Raw genomic sequence first — 20,447 nt, 5'->3', positions numbered from 1 at the left:
AGGCCCCAAGGCCCAGAAGAAATTTAAGCGTCTTATGCTGCATCGGATAAAGTGGGATGAACAGACATCTAACACGAAGGGAGATGGTGAATGGGGGTTAGAGGGGATTAAGTGGGAGAGCTGTGGGAGGTGGGGATGGTGCATCTGTCCACTCATTTTATTCCCTCCCTGTGACACTCTTGCTAACACTAGATAGTGTTCAGGAATTTAAGAAAGACCCATTTAGACTTTGAGCCTCCTAGACATTCATATAATATTTACTATATTATTATATGCATGAATGGTAAAGCTTTTTTTTTTTTTTTTTTTTTGCCTATCATTTAAGGCTTTTCTACCCGCTGGTTTCTGTGTCTATCCTGGATCTGAATTTATTCAGTATTTGAAAATTCAGCAAGCAGCTAGGCATGGTGGCTCCTGCCTGTAATCCTAGCACTTTGGGAGACTGAGGCGGGCAGATTGCCTGAGGCCAGGAGTTCGAGACCAGCCTGGGCAAACAACGTGGTGAAACCCCATCTCTACAAAAAGTACAAAAATTTGCTGGGTGTGGTGGCACATACCTGTATTCCCAGCTACTCAGGAAGCTGAGGTGGGAGGATCACTTGAGCTTGGGGAGGTCAAGGCTGCAGTAAGCTGTGATTATGCCACTGCAGTCCAGCCTCAGTGACAGAATGAGACCCTGTCTCAAAAAAAAAAAGAAAAAGCAAATCCAGTAAGCTATACATTCATGTGTACAGTGTCTATGTTATATTATTATTTGATTTTTTTTTTTTTTAAGGATTGAAGGCAAAAAGATTTTCAGGTCAAAAAAGCTCTGCTTTGATCAAACTACTTTTTCTTTTGCCTGTTATATATGTATACATACACATATACTTATACGTATACATGCACATGCTCACACATATGCACCTCAACTTATGATGGGGTTAGTTCCAATAAACCTAAGATAAGTTGAAAATATCGTTAAGTCAAAGATGCATTTAAGGCCAAGCAGTGGCTCACACCTATAATCCCAGCACTTTCGGAGGCCGAGGAAAGCAGATCATTTGAGGTCTGGAGTTTGTAACCAGCCTGGCCAACATGGTGAAACCCCGTCTCTACTAAAAACACAAAAATTCGGGGCGTGGTGGTGGGCCTCTGTAATCCCAGCTACTCAGGAGGCTGAGGCCGGAGAATCGCTTGAACCTGGGAGGCGGAGGTTGCAGTAAGCCGTGATCGCACCACTGCACTCCAGCCTGGGCGACAGAGCGAGACTCCATCTCAAAAAAAAAAAAAAAAAATGCATTTAATACATCTTATCTTTAGGACATCATAACTTAGCCTAGCCTTCCTTATAGTTTCTCAGAATACTTAGATTAGCCTACAGCTGGGCAAAATCATCTTACACAAAGCCTATTTTTATCTCATGTAAGACTATTTTACTGCATATTGCTAGCCCAGGAAAATCTCAAAATTTAAAATTTGAAGTACATTTTCTACTAAATATTTATCACTTTCACACTGTACTCAAGGCAAAAAATTCTAAGTCAAGGACTGTCTATATCTGACATGCTTCTGGCCATCATACTTCCATTAGTGTTCATTCTCATCTTTGAAGACCTGGATTAGCATTTAAAATCTGCAGAGAGGCCGGGCATGGTGGCTCATGCTTGTAATCCCAGCATTTTGGGAGGCCGAGGCGGGTGGATCACCTGAGGTCAGGAGTTTGAGACCAGCCTGACATGGTGAAACCCCGTCTCTACTAAAAAATACAAAAATGAGCTGGGCATGGCAGTGTGTGCCTGTAACCCCAGCTACTCGGGAGGCCTAGGCAGGAGAAGCATTTGAATGGGGGAAGTGGAGGTTGCAGTGAGCCAAGATTGTACCACTGCACTCCAGCCTGAGTGACAGAGTGAGACTCAGTCTCAAAAAAATAAAAATATAAATAAAATCTGCAGAGAGTTCATCTTAAGAGACCCAAGAATAAAAAATAAAATCTACAGAGAGCCTTTTCTTAACTTCTCCTAACTTTACCTAACTAGCCTTCCTGACTTTTTGTCCTTGAAGTATTTAAAGTACATTTTTGTAATAGGTGTATATTTTATTTTGTTTTACACGTGCCTTTTTTTTTTTTTTTTTTTTTTGAGATGGAGTTTTTGCTCTGTTGCCCAGGCTGGAGTGCAGTGGCACCATCTTGGCTCACAGCAACCTCTACCTCCCAGGTTCAAGTGATTCTCCTGCCTTGGCCTCCTGAGAAGCTGGGATTACAAGCACCTGCCACCACGCCTGGCTAATTTTTGTGTTTTTAGGAGAGATGAGGTTTCACCATGTTGGCTAGGCTGGTCTGAAACTCTTGACTTCAAGTGATCCGCTCACCTCAGCCTCCCAAAGTGCTAGGATTACAGGCGTGAGCCACCACACTGGCCGATAATTTTGATTTGGTATATCTGCCTTCCTCCTCCATTGGGCGAAAGTTTTTTGAGAGTAATAAATGATGTTGACATCTGAAGCCTGCCTCCCAGAGTGCCTAGGACAAGTTTTTATTCTTGATTGCTTGTCTTTTATTTCCTTATTCCCAGTACCTGTTACAGCTCTTGATTCATAACAAGTGCTAAGTAAATGCTAATTGTATCAATTAATATTCCTTTTTGCTTGGAGCTTCAAGTCTAATTTGGGGAAAATAAAGAGCAACAGAAAATAAAACATTTGGTCCAACACATAAAAAGGGTGACAATATTTAAGAGAGTTTGGTTAGACTCGAATATTGTTTCTTTAGAACCTGAATCTCAAGTCTAAGTCTATAATAAGATTTCTCTTCCAGATGATGAGGAATCTGATGAGGAAGCTGTGAAGAAAACCAACAAATGTGTACTAGTCTGGGAGGTAGGTGATCCTTTGTAAAACGTTGTAAAACTTTAGCCAACTCCTGATTATTTATACTATTTAAGTAGAGCAATGGAATGTAAGATCTAATCAGTGAATAATCCCTTAAATAATTTATGTTTCTTTTTGGAATCCATTTTTAAATGGTTGGCAATAAATTCTTCCTGATCATCTGTTTAGTTAAATTGATGAGTATTTAGTATATGCTATCTGGGGAAGTGTGTGGACAGTGCTGCTGGTAGCAGGAATACAAATTCTCTACCGAAAATTGTTTATTTTACAGTCATGAATATGAGACTTGGAAAGAGGGGAATGAATTGCTGTGGGATTTACCTTTGGATATAGTGAAGGAAGTATGAGACTTAAGAATATAAAGTTAGGGCCGGGCGTGGTGGCTCAAGCCTGTCATCCCAGCACTTTGGGAGGCCGAGACGGGTGGATCACAAGGTCAGGAGATCGAGACCATCCTGGCTAACACGGTGAAACCCCGTCTCTACTAAAAATACAAAAAACTAGCCAGGCGAGGTGGCCAGCACCTGTAGTCCCAGCTGCTCGGGAGGCTGAGGCAGGAGAATGGTGTGAACCCGGGAGGCGGAGATTGCAGTGAGCTGAGATCTGGCCACTGCACTCCAGCCTGGGCGACAGAGCGAGACTCCGTCTACAAAAAAAAAAAAAAAAAAAAAAAATATAAAGTTAGGAGGCTGGGCAGTGCTGCTTATGAGCTCTGTAATCTGGGCAAGACACTTAATGTCAAATCTGTTGCCTTAGCTATAAAATGTGGATACTATCTGCTGTCTATATTGTCAATTTTTTGAGAATGAAATTAGATAATTATGTGACAGTGCTTCATAAAATATGACTAAATCACTCTTCAAGTGGAATATTTTTTATGGTTATCTAGTTCTTTAATCCTTGAAGGCTTCTTAGAGAACCAGTATTAAAACCAGTATTAATGTTTTCATGTTTGCTTTTAGGTATAGTACATGTATATCTTTTTTGGGAGTGGGTGGAGGGTACGGAGTTTTGCTCTTGTTGCTCTGTTGCCCAGGGTGGAGTGCAATGGCGTGATCTCGGCTCACCGCAACCTTTACCTCCCGGGTTCAAGCAGTTCTCCTGCCTCAGCCTCCCAAGTAGCTCGGATTACAGGCATACGCCGCCATGCCCAACTAAGTTTTGTATTTTTAGTAGAGACGGGGTTTCTCCATGTTGCTCAGGCTGGTCTCAAACTCTCGACCTCAGGTGATACACCTGCCTTGGCCTCCCAGAGTGCTGGGATTACAGGCATGAGCCACTGTGCCTAGCGCCCGCATTTTTTTTTTTTTTTTGAGACAGAGTTTTGCCCCTGTTGCCCAGACTGGAGTGCAATGGTGCAATCTCAGCTCACCACAACCACTGCCTCTTGGGTTCAAGCGATTCTCCTGCCTCAACCTCCCGAGTAGCTGGGATTACAGGCATGAGCCACCACGCCTGGCTAATTTTGTATTTTTAGTAGAGACGGGGTTTCGTCACGTTGGTCAAGCTGGTCTCGAACTCCCGACCTCAGGTGATCCGACCACCTTGGCCTCCCAAAGTGCTAGGATTACAGGCATGAGTCACCACGCCTGGCCATATATCTTCTATTTTTAAAATGTACTTATTTCTAGTATATGTGCTGCTGAAGCAAGCACTAAAATGTGCTTGTTTCTGTTAATGAATTCTTTATTATAAAGCGGTATGTTATTACAAAAGTAGTAAATATTAAGATTTTTTTAAAAATTCTAATTATACAGAAGATTACTTACTGAGACCCAGCACAGTGGCTTATGCCTATAATCCCAGCACTTTGAGAGGATGAAGTGGTTGGATCACTTGAGCTCAGGAGTTCAAGACCAGCCTGGGCAACATGGGGAAACCCCATCTCTAGAAAAAATACAAAAATTAGCCAGGCCTGGTGGTGTCTGCTTGTAGTCCCAGCTACTTGAGAAGCTGAGGTGGGAGGATTGCTTCAGCTTGGGAGTTTGAAGCTGCAGTGAGCTGTGATTGTGCCACTGCACTCCAGCCTGGGCACCAGAGTGAGACCCTGTCTTAACAAAAAAAGAAAAAGTCTCAGGCTGGGCATGGTGGTTCACGCCTATAATCCAGCACTTTGGGAGGCCGAGGCGGGCAGATCACGAGGTCAGGAATTTGAGACCAACCTGGCCAACATGGTGAAACCCCGTCTTCTACTAAAAATACAAATATTAGCTGGGCATGGTGGCCGGTGCCTGTAATTGCAGCTACTTGGGAGACTGAGGCAGGAGAATCGCTTGAATCCGGGAGGCAGAGGTTACAGTGAGCCGAGATCACACCATTGCACTCCAGCCCGGGCGACAGTGCGAGACTGTGTCTCAAAAACAAAAGGTCTCTTCCTATTCTCTCTGATCTCTTCAGACCAGTCTTTATAGGTAATTGCTATTAATAGTTTTTCTTCTGAAGAAGCAATCAAAAAATAAAAATTAAAAAAAAGTTTTCATGTATCCTTCTGCCTTATCCCAGATTCTTCAATTTATGCATAGAAATTAGATGATAATAACCATAGTATTTGTTTCTCTGTTTAGTAAGTTCCCACCTGCATATTATCTTTTTTTAAATCAAATTTTTTTTTTGAAATGGAGTCTTGCTCTGTCGCCCAGGCTGGAGTGCTGGAGTGCAGTGGCACAATCTTGGCTGACTGCAAGCTCCGCCTCCCGGGTTCACGCCTCAGCCTCCTGAGTAGCTGGGACCACAGGCGCCTGCCACTATGCCCGGCTAATTTTTTGTATTTTTTCATAGAGACGGGGTTTCACTGTGTTAGCCAGGATGGTCTCGATCTCCCGACCTCATGATCCGCCCGCCTTGGCCTCCCAGAGTGCTGGGATTACAGGCGTGAGCCACCATGCCCAGCCTTTTTTTTTTTTTTTTTTAGAGACAGGGTCTTGTTCTGTTGCCCAGGCTGGTGTGCAGCGGTGCAGTCATAGCTCACTGCAGCCTTGAATTCCCAGGGACAAGCAATTCTCCAGTCTCAGCTTCTCAAGTATCTGAGACCTCAGGTCCACACCACTGTGCCTGGCTAATTTTTAGAAATGCAATCTCACTATGTTGCCCAGGCTTGTCTCGAACTCTTAGCCTTGACTGATCCTCCCATCTCAGCCTCCCAGAGTGCTGGGATTATAGGCATGAGCTACTGCGCCCATATCTTCACATATCTCAGCCCCCTCATCTCTTTTCAATTTTCTTCTATTTATCTCTGAAGAGTACTTACTGAAAAAGTCCCGGCTTCTTAGAGAACCAGTATTAATGTTGTAGGAATTTAGTTTTCAGGAATTGTCTTTCATGTTCAGAAACAAGCCAAGTTCTGCTCCAGCCTCCTTATTGGAGTCTACTCCCTGAAAGCCTCTTGAGGTAGTGCTTTATGATTGCCATTGCTGCTGGTGCCTTTGGCAAGAATGCCGTTCTGCCCAGTACTGTCTTTTTCTGTTGTAATTCTCTGCTGGTACCTGCTCTTCTTCTGTTCCCCACCCCGAGTTGTTCTTTGTTGCTGGGCCCCAAAGCCTTCTGCTTGTATAAATAGTTTTTTGGGCCTTTTTGAAGGCCCAAATTTAGTCCTGAAGGCCTGGTGGGAGATAAGTTTATCTCATTCCGCCTTCCATAGTTCTTCCTGACTTGCTGTTCCACCCAGGCACCAAAGAATTCCTCATCCTCATTTCAAAAATCTAAAAACCTTATGCATATGAATTCATAAAAACTCATACAAATATCCAAGGAAATGGAGGTCACAATTTTTTTTTTTACCATAAAATCACGTTCAGCTGGACACATGTCTCACAGCTGTTACTAGGTCTTATAAAAGAATATTATATCTGATTTAAATAAGAAATTGGAAGTATTTTTATTACATATCTCTTTCCTAGGGTACAGCCAAAGACCGGAGCTTTGGAGAGATGAAGTTTAAACAGTGTCCTACAGAGAACATGGCTCGTGAGCATTTCAAAAAGCATGGGGCTGAACACTACTGGGACCTTGCGCTGAGTGAATCTGTGTTAGAGTCCACTGATTGAGACTACTGCAAGCCCTTGCCTCTCCCCCCTTGCCTTTGTCTCTTCAGTCCTCTCACTTATTCTATTTCCCAACCCACTCCCACTTGTTTGTGTGATCTCAGAACTGTGCCAAGCAGACACTGGGACAAAGGGAGAATATCTTCCTCCCCTCCCGAGTCAGCCTGGTGTTGCCCTTTATTCCCCTTATGTGCATATGATTAAAGAGTTATTTTTAAACTTGGTGTGATATTTTTCACACATTCCTAAGTACTAGAGTTTGGGTCTCCAGGTGATCTTTTTTCCAGACTTTTAGCAATTGCTGTAGAAAAAAAACATTTTTTGTCATTGACATTTATTTATATATATAAATGGATGAATGGATGGATGGATAGATGGATGTGTATTTTTGAAGTCTAGTGGAAATGTCTGATCTCATCCTGGAGCTAGAACGATAAATACTGTTTTCCTGGAGCAGAATGAAGCAGGGAGATGTGTAAAGTGGTAAGGGAGGGAGGAGGGACAAATGAGTATCCATCCCTTAACTGAGAGAATCACCAGGTCAGATTACCTCAGGACTTGGCTAAGTAGTCTTTCCAGGAAATCAGTTCCTCTAAGGGGTGCATATGTGGGAATGTGTGTTGTGGGTAAAAAGGACACAGGAAGAGTCCAAGGAGGATGCTATGGGTCAGTTTGTAAAGTGGAACAGGATTTAAGAATTTAGCCCATTTTGTCTCTTTTACTAGTTTAAAAATTCACTTCTAGTAGAAATTGTGTAATTTTTTTTTTTTTTTTCTATCTATGAATCCGACTACCTGTGGTTGGTTTTATTTCAGCATTTAATGTTTCTGGTTTGATTTTAGGAGTATATGAGTCAGCATAAGTTATCTATTGAAGTCCAAAATTTTTACCATACCTATCCTTCTGTTTCATATTGCCTGTGTTGGGAATGGATTAAACAAGTCAATAGAGCTCCCATGCCTTCTTGCTAGGTGGAGCATGCTATGAATTGGTATTTGAGAATGGATGTCTGACAAGAAGTTACAACATTCTGTGTTATAATATTAATCCCCTTTAAAAAAAAATCTGTATTTCAGGTACTGGTCAGAGTTCCAACTTTAAGGTAGTATTAGGGAGCACTACGGTCAAGGAGGTAAGAAGAGATAGGGGACCACACAGGGCTTTGAGGAAAAACTAGTGCAACTTCTCTCCTTCTTAATTTTAATTTTAATTTTAATTTTTTTAATTTTTTTTTTTTAGACCGAGTCTTGCTCTGTTGCCTAGGCTCGAGTGCAGTGGCGCAATCTCAGCTCACGGCAACCTCCACCTCCCAGGTTCCAGCAATTCTCCTGCCTCAGCCTCCCAAGTAGCTGGGACTACAGACACATGCCACCATACCTGGCTAATTTTTGTATTTTTCAGTAGAGACCGGTTTCACCGTATTGGCCAGGCTGGTCTCGAACTCCTAACCTCGTGATCCGCCCACCTCGGCCTCCCAGAGTGCTGGGATTACAGGCGTGAGCCACCACGCCCGGCCTGATTTTAAGTTTTTTAAGTTCCAGCTCAAAGGATTCTCCTTTTTTAGAGATAAGCAAGCTGAGCTTGGTGGCTCACGCCTGTAATCCCAGCACTTTGGGAGGTCGAGGTGGGCAGATCATCTGAGGTCAGGAATTCGAGACCAGCCTGCCCAAGATGGTGAAACCCCATCTCTACTAAAAATACAAAAAATTAGCGGGGTGTGTTGGATGCCTGTAATCCCAGCTACCCAGGAGGCTGAGGCAGGAGAATCGCTTGAACCCGGGAGGCGGAGGTTGCAGTGAATCAAGATTTCGTCACTGCATTCCAGCCTGGGCGACGAGAGTGAAACTCTTTCTCAAAAAAAAAAAAGCCAAACAAAGATATAAGCACTGCTGGGCGCAGTGGCTCACGCCTATAATCCCAGCACTTTGGGAGGCCGAGGTGGGTGGATCACCTGATATCAGGAGTTTGAGACCAGCTTGACCAACATGGAAAAACCCCGTCTGTACTAAAAATACAAAACTAGCCGAGCGTGGTGGTGCATGCCTGTAATCCCAGCTACTCGGGAGGCTGAGGCAGGAGAATTGCTTGAACCCGGGAGGTGGAAGTTGCCGTGAGCTGCGATCGCGCCACTGCTCTCCAGCCTGGGCAACACGAGCAAAACTCTGTCTCAAAAAAAAGAGATAAGCAAACTAACCCAGATGAGTGAGGTTCATCATCTGAAGGATGGTGCAGGATGAAATCTTTGAAATAACTCCAGCTTGCCAGAACACAGCAATGAAGATTTTGAGTGCTTACTAGTAATTATATCTGTGAAATTTGGGAGCTAGAGAGTTGAACTAGCTATTTTAGTATTTCTTGATTTAAGCAAATGCAGGGGAAAAATTCATTGTCATAAAAATAAGTGTTCTGTTAAAGGATTTGTTACAAGTATATGTGTAAATTATACACTACTTCAAAAATGAATTGGTTGCATAAGATCTAAAAGAAATATTTATATTACAATATGCTATAGTTTATTGTAATATACCCATAATGAGACTCAAAACTTGTCTTGAGTATATCACTTGTCTCTCTGTGCCTCCAGGTTTTAATTGTTAAATTTTCTCAAGCATTACCTCCTTATTTCTCCTTACAAACTTAGGAGAAATACGCATTTTAGAGGTGAGGAATCTGAGGCTTAGAGTAAATAATTTGCCCAAGTTTATGACTTAGTAAGTTGTAGAGCTTAATTTGAACCCAGATTTGTTTGACTACAGACCAAACTCAGCCACTAAGTATATATTGCCTCATTTGTACAATAAAGGGGTAGTGACAGATATGTTCTTTGAAATGAGTGTTATTCTCAGGATAGTTCTTACCTGAGGATGCTGTTATCACTTGAAATACTTTGTGAATTTTGGTAATTTCATCTATTTCCAGTCCTTTTTGAATACCTTTAGTTAATGGCAGTTATTAGTTTTGGAAAGAGTTTTTTCTTTATTTTTATTGGAAGAGTTTTAGAAACCCTTTGGCTGGAATTAATAAATGATTATAGTAAGGTTGCAGGATATAAGGTTACAATAGAAAAATCAGTTGCTCTCCTGTATACCAGTAACGAACAAGTAGAATTTGAAATTAAAAGAATTCCATTTATATTAGCACCAAAAGGAAGTGGAATACTTCAGGATAAATCCAAATATGTGTAAGATCTATATGAAGAAAACTACAAAACTCGAATGAAAAAAAAAAACCCAAAACTAAATAAATGCAATGGTATTTCACATTCATGGTAGGAAGATAGTATTGTAAAGATGTCAATTCTGGTTGGGTGTGGTGACTCATGCCTGTAATCTCAGCACCTTGGGAGACCAAAGCTGGAAGATCATTGAGACCAGCCTGGACAACATAGGGAGACCTCATGTCTGCAACTTTTTTTTTTTTTTTGAGACATGGTCTCCCTTTGTTGCCCAGGTTTGGAGTGCAGTGGCATGATCTTGACTCACTGCTGCCTTGACATCCCTGGCTCAAGCAATCCTCCCACCTCGTAGCCTCCCAAGTAGCTGAGTCTACAGGCACATGCCACCACACCTGGCTAGTTTTTACATTTTTTTGTAGAGACGAGGTATCACTTTGTTGCCCAGTCTGGTCTCCAACTCCAGAGCTCAAGTCATTTTCTTGCTTTGGCCTCCTAGAGTGCCAGGATTACAGATGAGTCACTACCCGGTCTACAAAAAATTTAAAAATAAAATTAGCCGGGCATGGTGGCATGTGCCTGTGGTTCCACCTACCTCGGAGGCTGGGAGGATCACGTGGACCTGGGAAGTACCATTGCACTCCAGCCTGGGTGACAGAGTGAGACCCTGTCTCAAGGAAAAAAAAAAAATCCAATAGAGAGTTGAAGGACTGACATTACCCAACTTTGAGAATTACTGTAAAGCTACAGTAATGAAGGTGGTATTTTTGTTGTTGTTGTTTTGAGATGCAGTCTTGCTCTATTGCCCAGGCTGAAGTGCAGTGGCGCTTTCTCGGCTCACCGCAACCTCCGTTTCCTGGGCTCAAGCAGTTCTCCTACCTCAGCCTCCCAAGTAGCTGGCATTACAGGTGCCTGCCACCATGCCCAGCTAATTTTTGCATATTTTTAGTAGAGGCAGGGTTTCACCACATTGGTCATGCTGGTCTTGAACTCCTGACCTCAGGTGATCCACCCACCTCGGCCTCCCAAAGTACTGGGATTACAGCGTAAGCCACCCTGGCTGGCTGTTTTTTTGTTTGTTTGTTTTTGTTTGTTTGTTTTTTGAGACCGAGTTTCGTTCTTGTTGCCCAGGCTGGAGTGCAATGGTGCAATCTCAGCTCGCTGCAAACTCCGCCTCGTGGGTTCAAGTGATTCTCCTGCCTCAGCCTCCCAAGTAGCTGAGATTACAGATATGTATAATCTCACGCCCAGCTAATTTTGTATTTTTAGTAGAGATGAGGTTTCACCATGTTGGTCATGCTGGTCTTGAACTCCCAACCTCAGGTGATCCCCTGGCCTCTGCCTCCAAAGTGCTGGGATTACAGGCATGAGCCACCATGCCCAGCTGGTAGTATAGTATTGGTGAAAGAATAGATCAGTGGAACAGAATAGAGAGCCCAGAGATAGACTCACATAAATATAGTCAACTGCTCTTTGACAAAGGAGCAAAAGCAATAGAACAGAGGAGAGAGAGAATCTTTTTTAAAAAATGGTGTTGGAACAACTGGACATTCACATGCAAAAAAAGTGAATCTAGACACAGAAATTAACTCCAAGTAGGTAACAGACCTAAATGTAAAATGCAAAGCTGTAAAGCACCTAGTAGATAACAGAAAATTTACCTGACCTCGGGGTTGGCCTTGACTTTTTTTTTTTTGAGACGGAGTCTCAGTCTGTCACCCAGGCTGGAGTGCAGTGGCGTGGCCTCTGCTCACTGCAACCTCCACCTCCCAGGTTCAAGCAATTCTGCTTCAGCCTCTCGAGTAGCTGGGACTACAGGCGTGTGTACCACACCTGGCTAATTAGTGTATTTTTAGTAGGGATGGGGTTTCAGTATGTTGTCCAGGATGATCTCGAACTCCTGACCTGATGTGCCCACCTCAGCCTCCCAAAGTGCCGGGATTATAGGCGTGAGCCACCATGCCCAGCCAGCCTTGACTTTTTAGAAACAACACCAAAGGCATGATCCATAAAAGAAAAAATTGTAAACTGGACTTAATTAAAATGAAAAATTCTGCTGTGCAAAAGACACTGTCAAGAAAATGAAAAGAAGGGCTGGGTGTGGTGGCTCACGCCTGTAATCCCAGCACTTTGGGAGGCTAAGGCAGGTGGATCACTTGAAGTAAGGAGTTCAAGACCAGCCTGGCCCACATGGTGAAACCCTGTCTCTACCAAAAATACAAAAAATTAACTGGGCATCATAGTGGGCGCTTGTAATCCCAGCTACTCAGGAGACTGAGGCAGGAGAATTGCTCAAACCCAGGAGGTGGAGGTTGCAGTGAGCCGAGATCACACTACTGCACTTCAGCCTGGGTGATGGAGCAAGACTCAGTCACAAAAAAAAAAAGCCACATACTGGAAGAAAATATTTGCAAAAGATCTGATAAAGGACTTATCCAAAACATACAAAGAATTCCTAAAACTCAATACTAAGAAAATGAACAACTCAATTAAAAAGTGGTGCTGGCCTGTAATCCCAGCACTTTAGGAGGCCAAGGTGGGCAAATCACATGAGGTCGGGAGTTCCAGACCAGCCTGGCCAACATAGTGAAACCCTGTCCCTACTAAAAATACAAAAATTAGCCAGGCATGGTGGCATATGTCTTTAATCCCAGCTCCATGAGATGCTGTGGCAGGAGAATTGTTGGAACCCAGGAGGTAGAGGTTGCAGTGACCTGAGATCCTGCCACTGCACTCCAGCCTGGTCAACAGACAGACTCCGTTTAAAAAAAAAAAAAAAAGAGCTGGGTGCGGTGGCTCATGCTTGTAATCCCAGCACTTTGGGAGGCCAAGGCAGGCAGATCACGAGGTCAGGAGATTGAGATCATCCTGGGTAATGGTGAAACCCCGTCTCTACTAAAAATACAAAAAATTAGCTGGGCGTGGTGGTGGGCACCTGTAGTCCCAGCTACTTGGGAGGCTGAGGCAGGAGAATGGCGTGAACCCGGGAGGCAGAGCTTGCAATGAGCCGAGATCGCACCACTGCACTCTAGCCTGGGCGACAGCGTGAGACTCCGTTTCAAAATAAAAAAATAGTGGCCGAAGACCTTAATGGACACATCATCAAAAAAAGATACATAGATGCGAAATAAACATGAAAAGATGCTCTACATCAGGCCGGGCGCAGTGGCTCACACCTGTAATCCCAGCACTTTGGGAAGCTAAGGCGAGCACATTACCTGAGGTCGGGCATTCGAGACCAGCCTGATCAACATGGAGAAACCCTGTCTCTACTAAAAATACAAAATTAGCCAGGCATGGAGGCGCATGCCTGTAATCCCAGCTACTTGGGAGGCTGAGGCAGAAGAATCGCTTGAACCTGGGAGGCGGAGGCAGCAGTGAGCCAAGATCGTGCCACTGCACTCTAGCCTGGGCAACAAGAGCAAAACTCCGTCTCAAAAATAAAAAAAGGCCAGGCACGGTGGCTCATGCCTGTAATTCCCGCTCTTGGGGAGGCCGAGGCGGGCGGATCACTGGAGGTCGGGAGTTCGAGATGAGCCTGACCAACATGGAGAAACCCCATCTCTGCTAAAAATACATAATTAGCTGGGCGTGGTGGCACATGCCTGTAATCCCAGCTACTCAGGAGGTTGAGACAGGAGAATCGCTTGAACCCAGGAGGCAGAGGTTGCGGTCAGCCGAGATCACTCCATTGCACTCCAGCCTGGGCAACAAGAGCAAAACTCCATCTCAAAAAAATAAAAATAAAAAAATGCTCCACATCATATGTCATTAGGGAAATGCAAATTAGAACAACAAATACTGCTACGCACCTATTAGAGTGGCCAGAATCCAAAAGACTAACAACATTAAATGCTGGTGAGGATGTAGAACTGATGGAAATACAAAATGGTAAATCCACTTTGGTAAACAGGTTGATGATTTTTTTTTTTTTTTTTTTTTTTGAGTAGCTGGGATTACAGGCAAGTGCCAACATGCCCAGCTAATTTAGTATTTTTAATAAAGATGGGGTTTCTCTATGTTCGTCAAGTTGGCCTCAAACTCACAATCTCAAGTGATAAGCCCATCTTGATTTCCCAAAGTGCTGGGATTATAGGTGTGAGCCACCGTGCCCAGCCGATTTTTTTCTTTCTTTTTTTTTTTTTTTTTTTTGTTTGAGAGGAAGTTTCACTCTTGCTGCCCAGGCTGTAGTACAATTGTCTGATCTTGGCTCACTGCAACATCTGCCTCCCAGGTCCAAGTGATTCTTCCGCCTCAGCCTCCCAAGTAGCTGGGATTACAGGTGCCTGCCACCATGCCCAGCTAATTTTGTTTTATTTTATGTATGTATGTATGTATGTATGTATGTATGTATGTATGTATTTATTTTGAGACACAAGAGTCTCAGTTTGTCATCCAGGGTGGAGTGCAGTGGTGTGACCTCGGCTTACTGCAACCTCTGCTGCCCAGGTTCAAGCAATTCTCCTGCCTCAGCCTCTCGAGTAGCTGGGATTACAGGCACCTGCCACCACGCCCAGCTAATTTTTTGTAATTTTAGTAGAGAGGGAGTTTTACCATATTGGTCAGTCTGGTCTTGAACTCCTGACTTTGTGATCCACCCCGCTTGGCCTCCCAAAGTGCTGAGATTACAGGCATGAGCCACTGCTCCTGGCCCTGTATTTTTAGTAGAGATGTGGTTTCACCATGTTGGTCAGGCTGGCCAGTTTCTAACTCCTGACCTCGGGTGATCCACCAGCCTCGGCCTCCCAAAGTGCTGGGATTACAGGCATGAGCCACCGCGCCCAGCCTCAGGTTGATAATTTCTTACAAAAGTAAACATAGTCTTACCCTATGAGCTAACAATTGTGCTCCTTCGTATTTACCCAAGGAGTTAAAAATATATTCACCCCAAAAGCTGTACAGAGATGTTTATAGCAGCTTTATTCATAATTGCCAAAATGTGGAAGCAAGATGTCCTTCAGGTGAATGGATAAATAAAACTGGCACATCTGGACAATGAAATATTATTCAGCACTAAAAAGAAATGAGCTATCAAGCCATGAAAAGACATGGAGGAAACTGAAATGCATTTTTTTTTTTTTTTTTTGAGTCGAAGTCTCGCTCTGTTGCCGAGGCTGGAGTGCAGTGGCCTGGTCTCGGCTTACTGCAACCTCCGCCTCTCAGGTTCAAGCTATTCTTCTGCGTCAGCCTCTCGAGTAGCTGGGAGTACAGGCGTGCGCCACCATGCCCGGCTAATTTTTGTATTTTTATTAGCAACGAGGGTTTCACTATGTTGGCCAGGCTGGTCTCGAACTCCCGACCTCATGATCTACCCGCCTCAGCCTCCCAAAGTGCTGGGATTACAGGCATGAGCCACCGCGCCCAGCCTGAAATGCATATTATTGAGTGAAAAAAGCCAGTCTGAAAAGCCTACATACTGAATGATTTCAACTATATGACATTCTGGAAAAGGCAAAACTATGAAGACAGTAAAAATATTAGTAGTCGCCAGGGGATTAAGGGGGAGGGAAGGATGAATAGGTGGAACACAGGTTTTTAGAGCAGTTTCACTGCTCTGTATACTATGATGGTGGATACATGCCATTATACATTTTTCCAGACTCAGAAGGTATAACACCAAGAGCGAACCCTAATGTAAACTATGGGCTTTGGGTGATAATGTGTCAGTGTAGGTTTGTCAGTTGTAGCAGATGTATCGTTCTGGTGGGTGACATTGATAATGGGGGAGGGTATTCATGTGTAGGGGCAGGAGGTATACGGATTTCTGTGTGCTTTCCACACAATTGCTGTGAATCTAAAACTGCTCTAAAAAATAGTCTATAAAAAAGTGGGTCTTTGGCTAGAGTTACAGAAAAAAGGAAAAAAAAAAGTGGGGTCAGGACCAGGCATGATGGCTCACGCTTATAATCCCAGCACTTCCGGATGCTGAAACCAGGAGGACTGAGGCCAGGACTGAGACCTGCCTGGGCAACACGGGGAGACTCCCCGTCTCAAAAAAATTTTGTTTTGTTTTGTTTTGTTTTAGCTAGGTGTGGTGGTGTAGGCCTGTAGTCCCAGCTACTTGAGCTGCTGAGCAGGAGGATCACTTGAGTCTGGCGGATTGAGGCTGCTGTGTGCTATGATAGTGCCACTGCACTCTAGCCTGGGCAGGGACAGAGCGAGACTGTGTTTTAGGGCCTTTGCACTTGCTATTCTTAATGCCAGCATGTTCCGCTCCCCGTCTCGCTTATCTGCTTGGTTGCTTTTTTCTCAATGTTCAGATCGAGTTATTTCCTTCGAGAAGACTTCCTGGTTCACCATACCACCATTCTCATACTGGCGCGTGCGTGTCGTGCGCGCACGCACACACACACACACCCCTTTTTCCCTTACCCTGCTTCACCTTTTTACAGAATTTAATACTGTCTGAAATGTACTTGTTTGTGGTGTCCTGCCACTAAATCCTGGAGGGAAGGGATTTTTGTGTGTTTTGCTCCCCAGCACCTAAAACAGTACTTGGCACAAGAGGTTCAGCAACTCGTCGAATTAATGAACAGTGGACATGAACTTGACAAAACAGGTTCCCTGTCTCAAGAGGCGTGGCCACAGTGGGGAGACGTTGAATTATAATAAAATTGTATATTTTTAGTGGGAACACAGAAGCCTTTAAATTAGCTCAGGATTTACACAGGTACATGCGATAAAATGGTTCCTATAAGGTTCATATAATAGTTACGTAAGACTCTTGCAAACTATAATGTATTATGCAATTTTAAGATTGTATCATAGCTGGCGAAAATGAGGTCACATTTTGCCATTCTGTTTTCGCTTCGAAAAATTTTATGAGGAAAATTTCCTTTCACTTCCTCATTTATTTCCTTTTCCTCTAACCTAAATGGTCAAGCGGCTGTGAATGTTATCTTCCAAGGGAAGCGAGAAATACGGTTTGGTCTCTGAGTCTGCGTAGTGAATGGCTCACTGGAGCTGGCGCATGCGCATCTTTTGTGGTGCTGCAAGATGGCTGCCAGCCATTTTGTCGCGCGTTGCTTCCCCGAGGAGTTGGGGGCGACGGCTGCGGCCGCCAAAGACTAACAGTGGGCTCAGTGGTGGGAATTTTCTGTCTCTCTTGTGTGAGCTGAACACACCCAAGAGAGCGACCAAAAGCAGCAAAAGGCGGGGCGGAGCGGTGGAACCCCCCCAGTCTAATCTTAGACCAGCTTCCTCACCCATCCCTCCTAGTTTTTCCTTCCATCCAGCTACACGCTCATCTTCTGCGCAGGCGCACAAATAATCGTAGCGCCTCCTGGGCCCTGGGTGGGGGGGGGGGGCTTCAGAGCTCCTGCGCGCGCTTCTCGTTCTGCACTCCTGATTGGTTAGGTTGCCGCGCCATCACGCCTCCCTCTGCTTTCAAGGTTGAGAAGGAAGCAGGGATGGGGGGGTGGGGCTAAGCGGCGCGTGCGCGATACTGTTGCTGCCCCTTTGCTGCTATTGCGTTGCAAAAAAAAATCCTGACTAGGTAGCCTTGGACCTTTTCTGTGCTAGCCAGTCTAAAGGAGAGAAAGATTTCTGCAACTGAAGGGGCAGTCGGGTAGTATTAAATTTAAGATATTAACGCCCGACCTGGCTCACAGGAGTGTGGGGATAGGGGCGGGTAAGGGCCTTAGCACTGAGAGCCGAAAAGTATAAAACCATTAGTTTCGGCGTCAGGCGGTTTGAAAGGTTCTGCAGGTCCTGTTTTCTGCGTAATTTCTCCGTGATTACTGACTGGTTTAAACACGACCCCTTGAACAATATTGATAAAAACCTCCGAGACTCGCAGCCCCTCCTTGCAGCGTGTAGGAGCTGCCAGCGTGCCCAGCAGCTGGTGTTTCCGTCCGTACCTCCAGAAGAGCCCAGCGCGTGCACCATCCCCACCCCCTAGGCTCCCTCCCCACCTACGGCTTTCACGCACTCGCAGTGATTGTTTTGCCCGCTCCCGCCGCCGCCGCCGCCGCCGTCGCCGCCGCCGCCAGAGGAGCAGCAGCGCTTGTGCAAACCGGGAAGATGGCGGCCGGCGGCGGCGGAGGCAGCAGTAAGGCCTCCTCCTCGTCGGCCTCTTCGGCAGGGGCTCTGGAGTCCTCGTTGGATCGAAAATTCCAGTCGGTAACCAACACCATGGAATCCATTCAAGGCTTGTCGTCTTGGTGTATAGAGAACAAAAAACACCACAGTACTATCGTCTACCACTGGATGAAGTGGCTCCGGAGATGTGAGTGTTGGGGGTGACTAGGGAAGGGAAGACTGGGGAAATGGAAGGAAGTGTGGCCCGAAACGCCTGGGGTTTTCCCACGGAGCCTCAGCATTTGATTGGGGTTGTTCACATTAAAGGTTTGACCCCAGTGTTCCCAAACCCAGACTCCATTCCTAGCCAGGATTGTCTTGAATTGCAGGAGACTCATTTCTTGGGTTTTTTAGCCATTGAATTGCTGTGACCTTGGGCCGTTGGGCTCAGATCCATAGAGATTTACGTATATATATTTTTAATATTTCAGAACCTTGTAAGGTGTATTGATTTTTCCGAACCTTCGCGGAAATTGTAGCGTCTGTTTATTTCTTACAGGCCTTGACGTGTTAATGATTTCTGGCTTTCCTGATGGTAGGCAAGCTGTGGTTTTAAGCAGTAGTAAATCCAGTGATGTTTAATACGGAGTGCCTTGTCTGCATGAATGTATCTAAAACTTGTAATGTGTAGTAAGGAGAGCCTTACCTGGATGAATGTTAAGAAGCAGCATGAGCTCTACATAGATCTGAGGCACCACCGGGTTTTACCTGTACCTGTGTTTGCTGCAATAAAATACAGGTTTCTTGTATACTGACCAGAAACAACTGCGATACTGTAGTCAGTATCATCATTAATACCTTAAAATATAAAGCGTGGCCAGTTACTTTTTTTTTTTTTTTTTTTTTTGAGACGGAGTTTTGCTCTTGTCGCCCAGTCTGGAGTGCAGTGGCGCGATCTCGGCTCACTGCATCCTCCGCCTCCCGGGTTCAAGCGATTCTCCTGTCTCAGCCTCGCGAGTAGCCGGGATTACAGGCGCCCACCACCATGTCCGGCTAATTTTTTGTATTTTTAGTGGAGACGGGGTTTCATGTTGGCTAGGCTGTTCTCGAACTCCGGACCTCAGGTGATCCACCTGCCTTGGCCTCCCAAAGTGCAGGGATTACAGGCGTGAGCTCCCCGGTGCCCGGCCCCGTTACTTTTTAATTACCTGAAATACCTTTTTACACAATTGAGTTGATCTCATGGGTAATCACAAAAGAAAATGTGCTTTTTGAATATGTAGTACCTTTTTCTCCAGTTATGCCTTTTTTGTCTTTATCCTGGAGATTTTTCCATTTTGCTGCTTTACTACAGAAATGAGCTCTGTTAAAGCATGGATTGTTTGCAGAAGATTTCAAATCTTATAGGAGGAAGTGTGGAGAAGTCACTGTTTCCTGCTGAGAAGAGAGGGTTAACTCTTACTCCATATATATCTATTAGAATTTTTCTTTGCTTCCTGCCTGCGGCATTTCACCAGTGAGACCCATCATCCAGATATTCTGCCTTGTTCCACTTCTGCCATTGCTCCTGTAGTGTTTTGATTTGTTTACCTTTTAGAGAACAGATAGATAAAGCTTTCAAAATTATAGGCCCCATGCTTCAAACTATTTGTGTTTAAAGTTTTGGGAGGGATGTTTTGTGGTTCTTTGAATAATAATGCAGAGAAATTAGTAGATACAAGACAGAATTACCTGTGTTTACCAATAACAGATCAAATAGTTTTCTTGCCCAGAGATAAAATTATAACGTGCAAAAACATCAAATATGCTAACAGTCATCATCGAAGACTCACATGTTAAGTATCTGCTATGTGCCCAGCCATCTCATTGTACCTTAAAATCGTCTGAGAAGTAGATTTTTTTTTTTTTTTTTTTTTTGTATTCTTCAGTAGAGACGGGGTTTCACCGTGTTAGCCAGGATGGTCTCGATCTCCTGACCTTGTGATTCGCCCGTCTCGGCCTCCCAAAGTGCTGGGATGAGAAGTAGATTTTTTAATCACTGATTTACAAACGAGGAAACTAAGACTCAGAAATTAAGTTGCTTAAGGTTACTCAGTAAAATGGTGGGGTTAGGGTTTGACTTCAGCATTAACTTTGTAAAATAATGTTTAATGTACTTGGTACACCAGTGATATATTGCAAGCAGTTCTAATGTGAGTGAGAGAACCTATTCTCCACCCTATTTTAAAACATTTTTACTAAACTATATAAGCATTTTACATTTCCTCACCTTGGGCTCTGGGGCTTTAACTGTATGGTTACATCATTTGCAAGAATAAGTTGGTCCCAGTCCTGTCTCTGCTGTG

General features: G+C 44.3%; 2 protein-coding genes across 9 annotated transcripts in view; both read left to right on the top strand.

The window, feature by feature from the left end:
- Window positions 1-7,130, top strand: part of PRPF3 (pre-mRNA processing factor 3) — a 33,236-nt gene extending 26,106 nt beyond the window's left edge. For 3 of the 5 annotated variants that reach the window (XM_030936465.1, XM_010387267.2, XM_030936464.1), the window contains 3 exons: window positions 3-86; window positions 2,798-2,859; window positions 6,768-7,130. In XM_030936465.1, the coding sequence (XP_030792325.1) occupies window positions 3-86; window positions 2,798-2,859; window positions 6,768-6,914 (293 nt within the window). In that variant the 3' untranslated portion in view covers window positions 6,915-7,130. Of the gene's footprint in view, window positions 1-2; window positions 97-2,797; window positions 2,860-6,767 lie in introns of those variants that run through there. The other 2 variants (XR_004058869.1, XR_004058870.1) reach the window with 2 other exon arrangements.
- Window positions 7,131-17,490: 10,360 nt separating this feature from the next.
- Window positions 17,491-20,447, top strand: part of RPRD2 (regulation of nuclear pre-mRNA domain containing 2) — a 123,657-nt gene continuing 120,700 nt past the window's right edge. For 3 of the 4 annotated variants that reach the window (XM_010387266.2, XM_010387265.2, XM_010387264.2), the window contains exon 1: window positions 17,491-18,310. In XM_010387266.2, coding sequence (XP_010385568.1) covers window positions 18,106-18,310 — 205 coding nt within the window. In that variant the 5' untranslated portion in view covers window positions 17,491-18,105. The remainder of the gene's footprint in view (window positions 18,311-20,447) is intronic. The other variant, XM_030935761.1, reaches the window with a different exon arrangement.

This window comes from Rhinopithecus roxellana, chromosome 8 (genome assembly GCF_007565055.1).
Source record: "Rhinopithecus roxellana isolate Shanxi Qingling chromosome 8, ASM756505v1, whole genome shotgun sequence".
NCBI lineage: Eukaryota > Metazoa > Chordata > Mammalia > Primates > Cercopithecidae > Rhinopithecus > Rhinopithecus roxellana.
The sequence above is the reverse complement of the archived record's forward strand: the minus strand, read 5'-3'. Positions and strand labels throughout refer to the sequence as shown.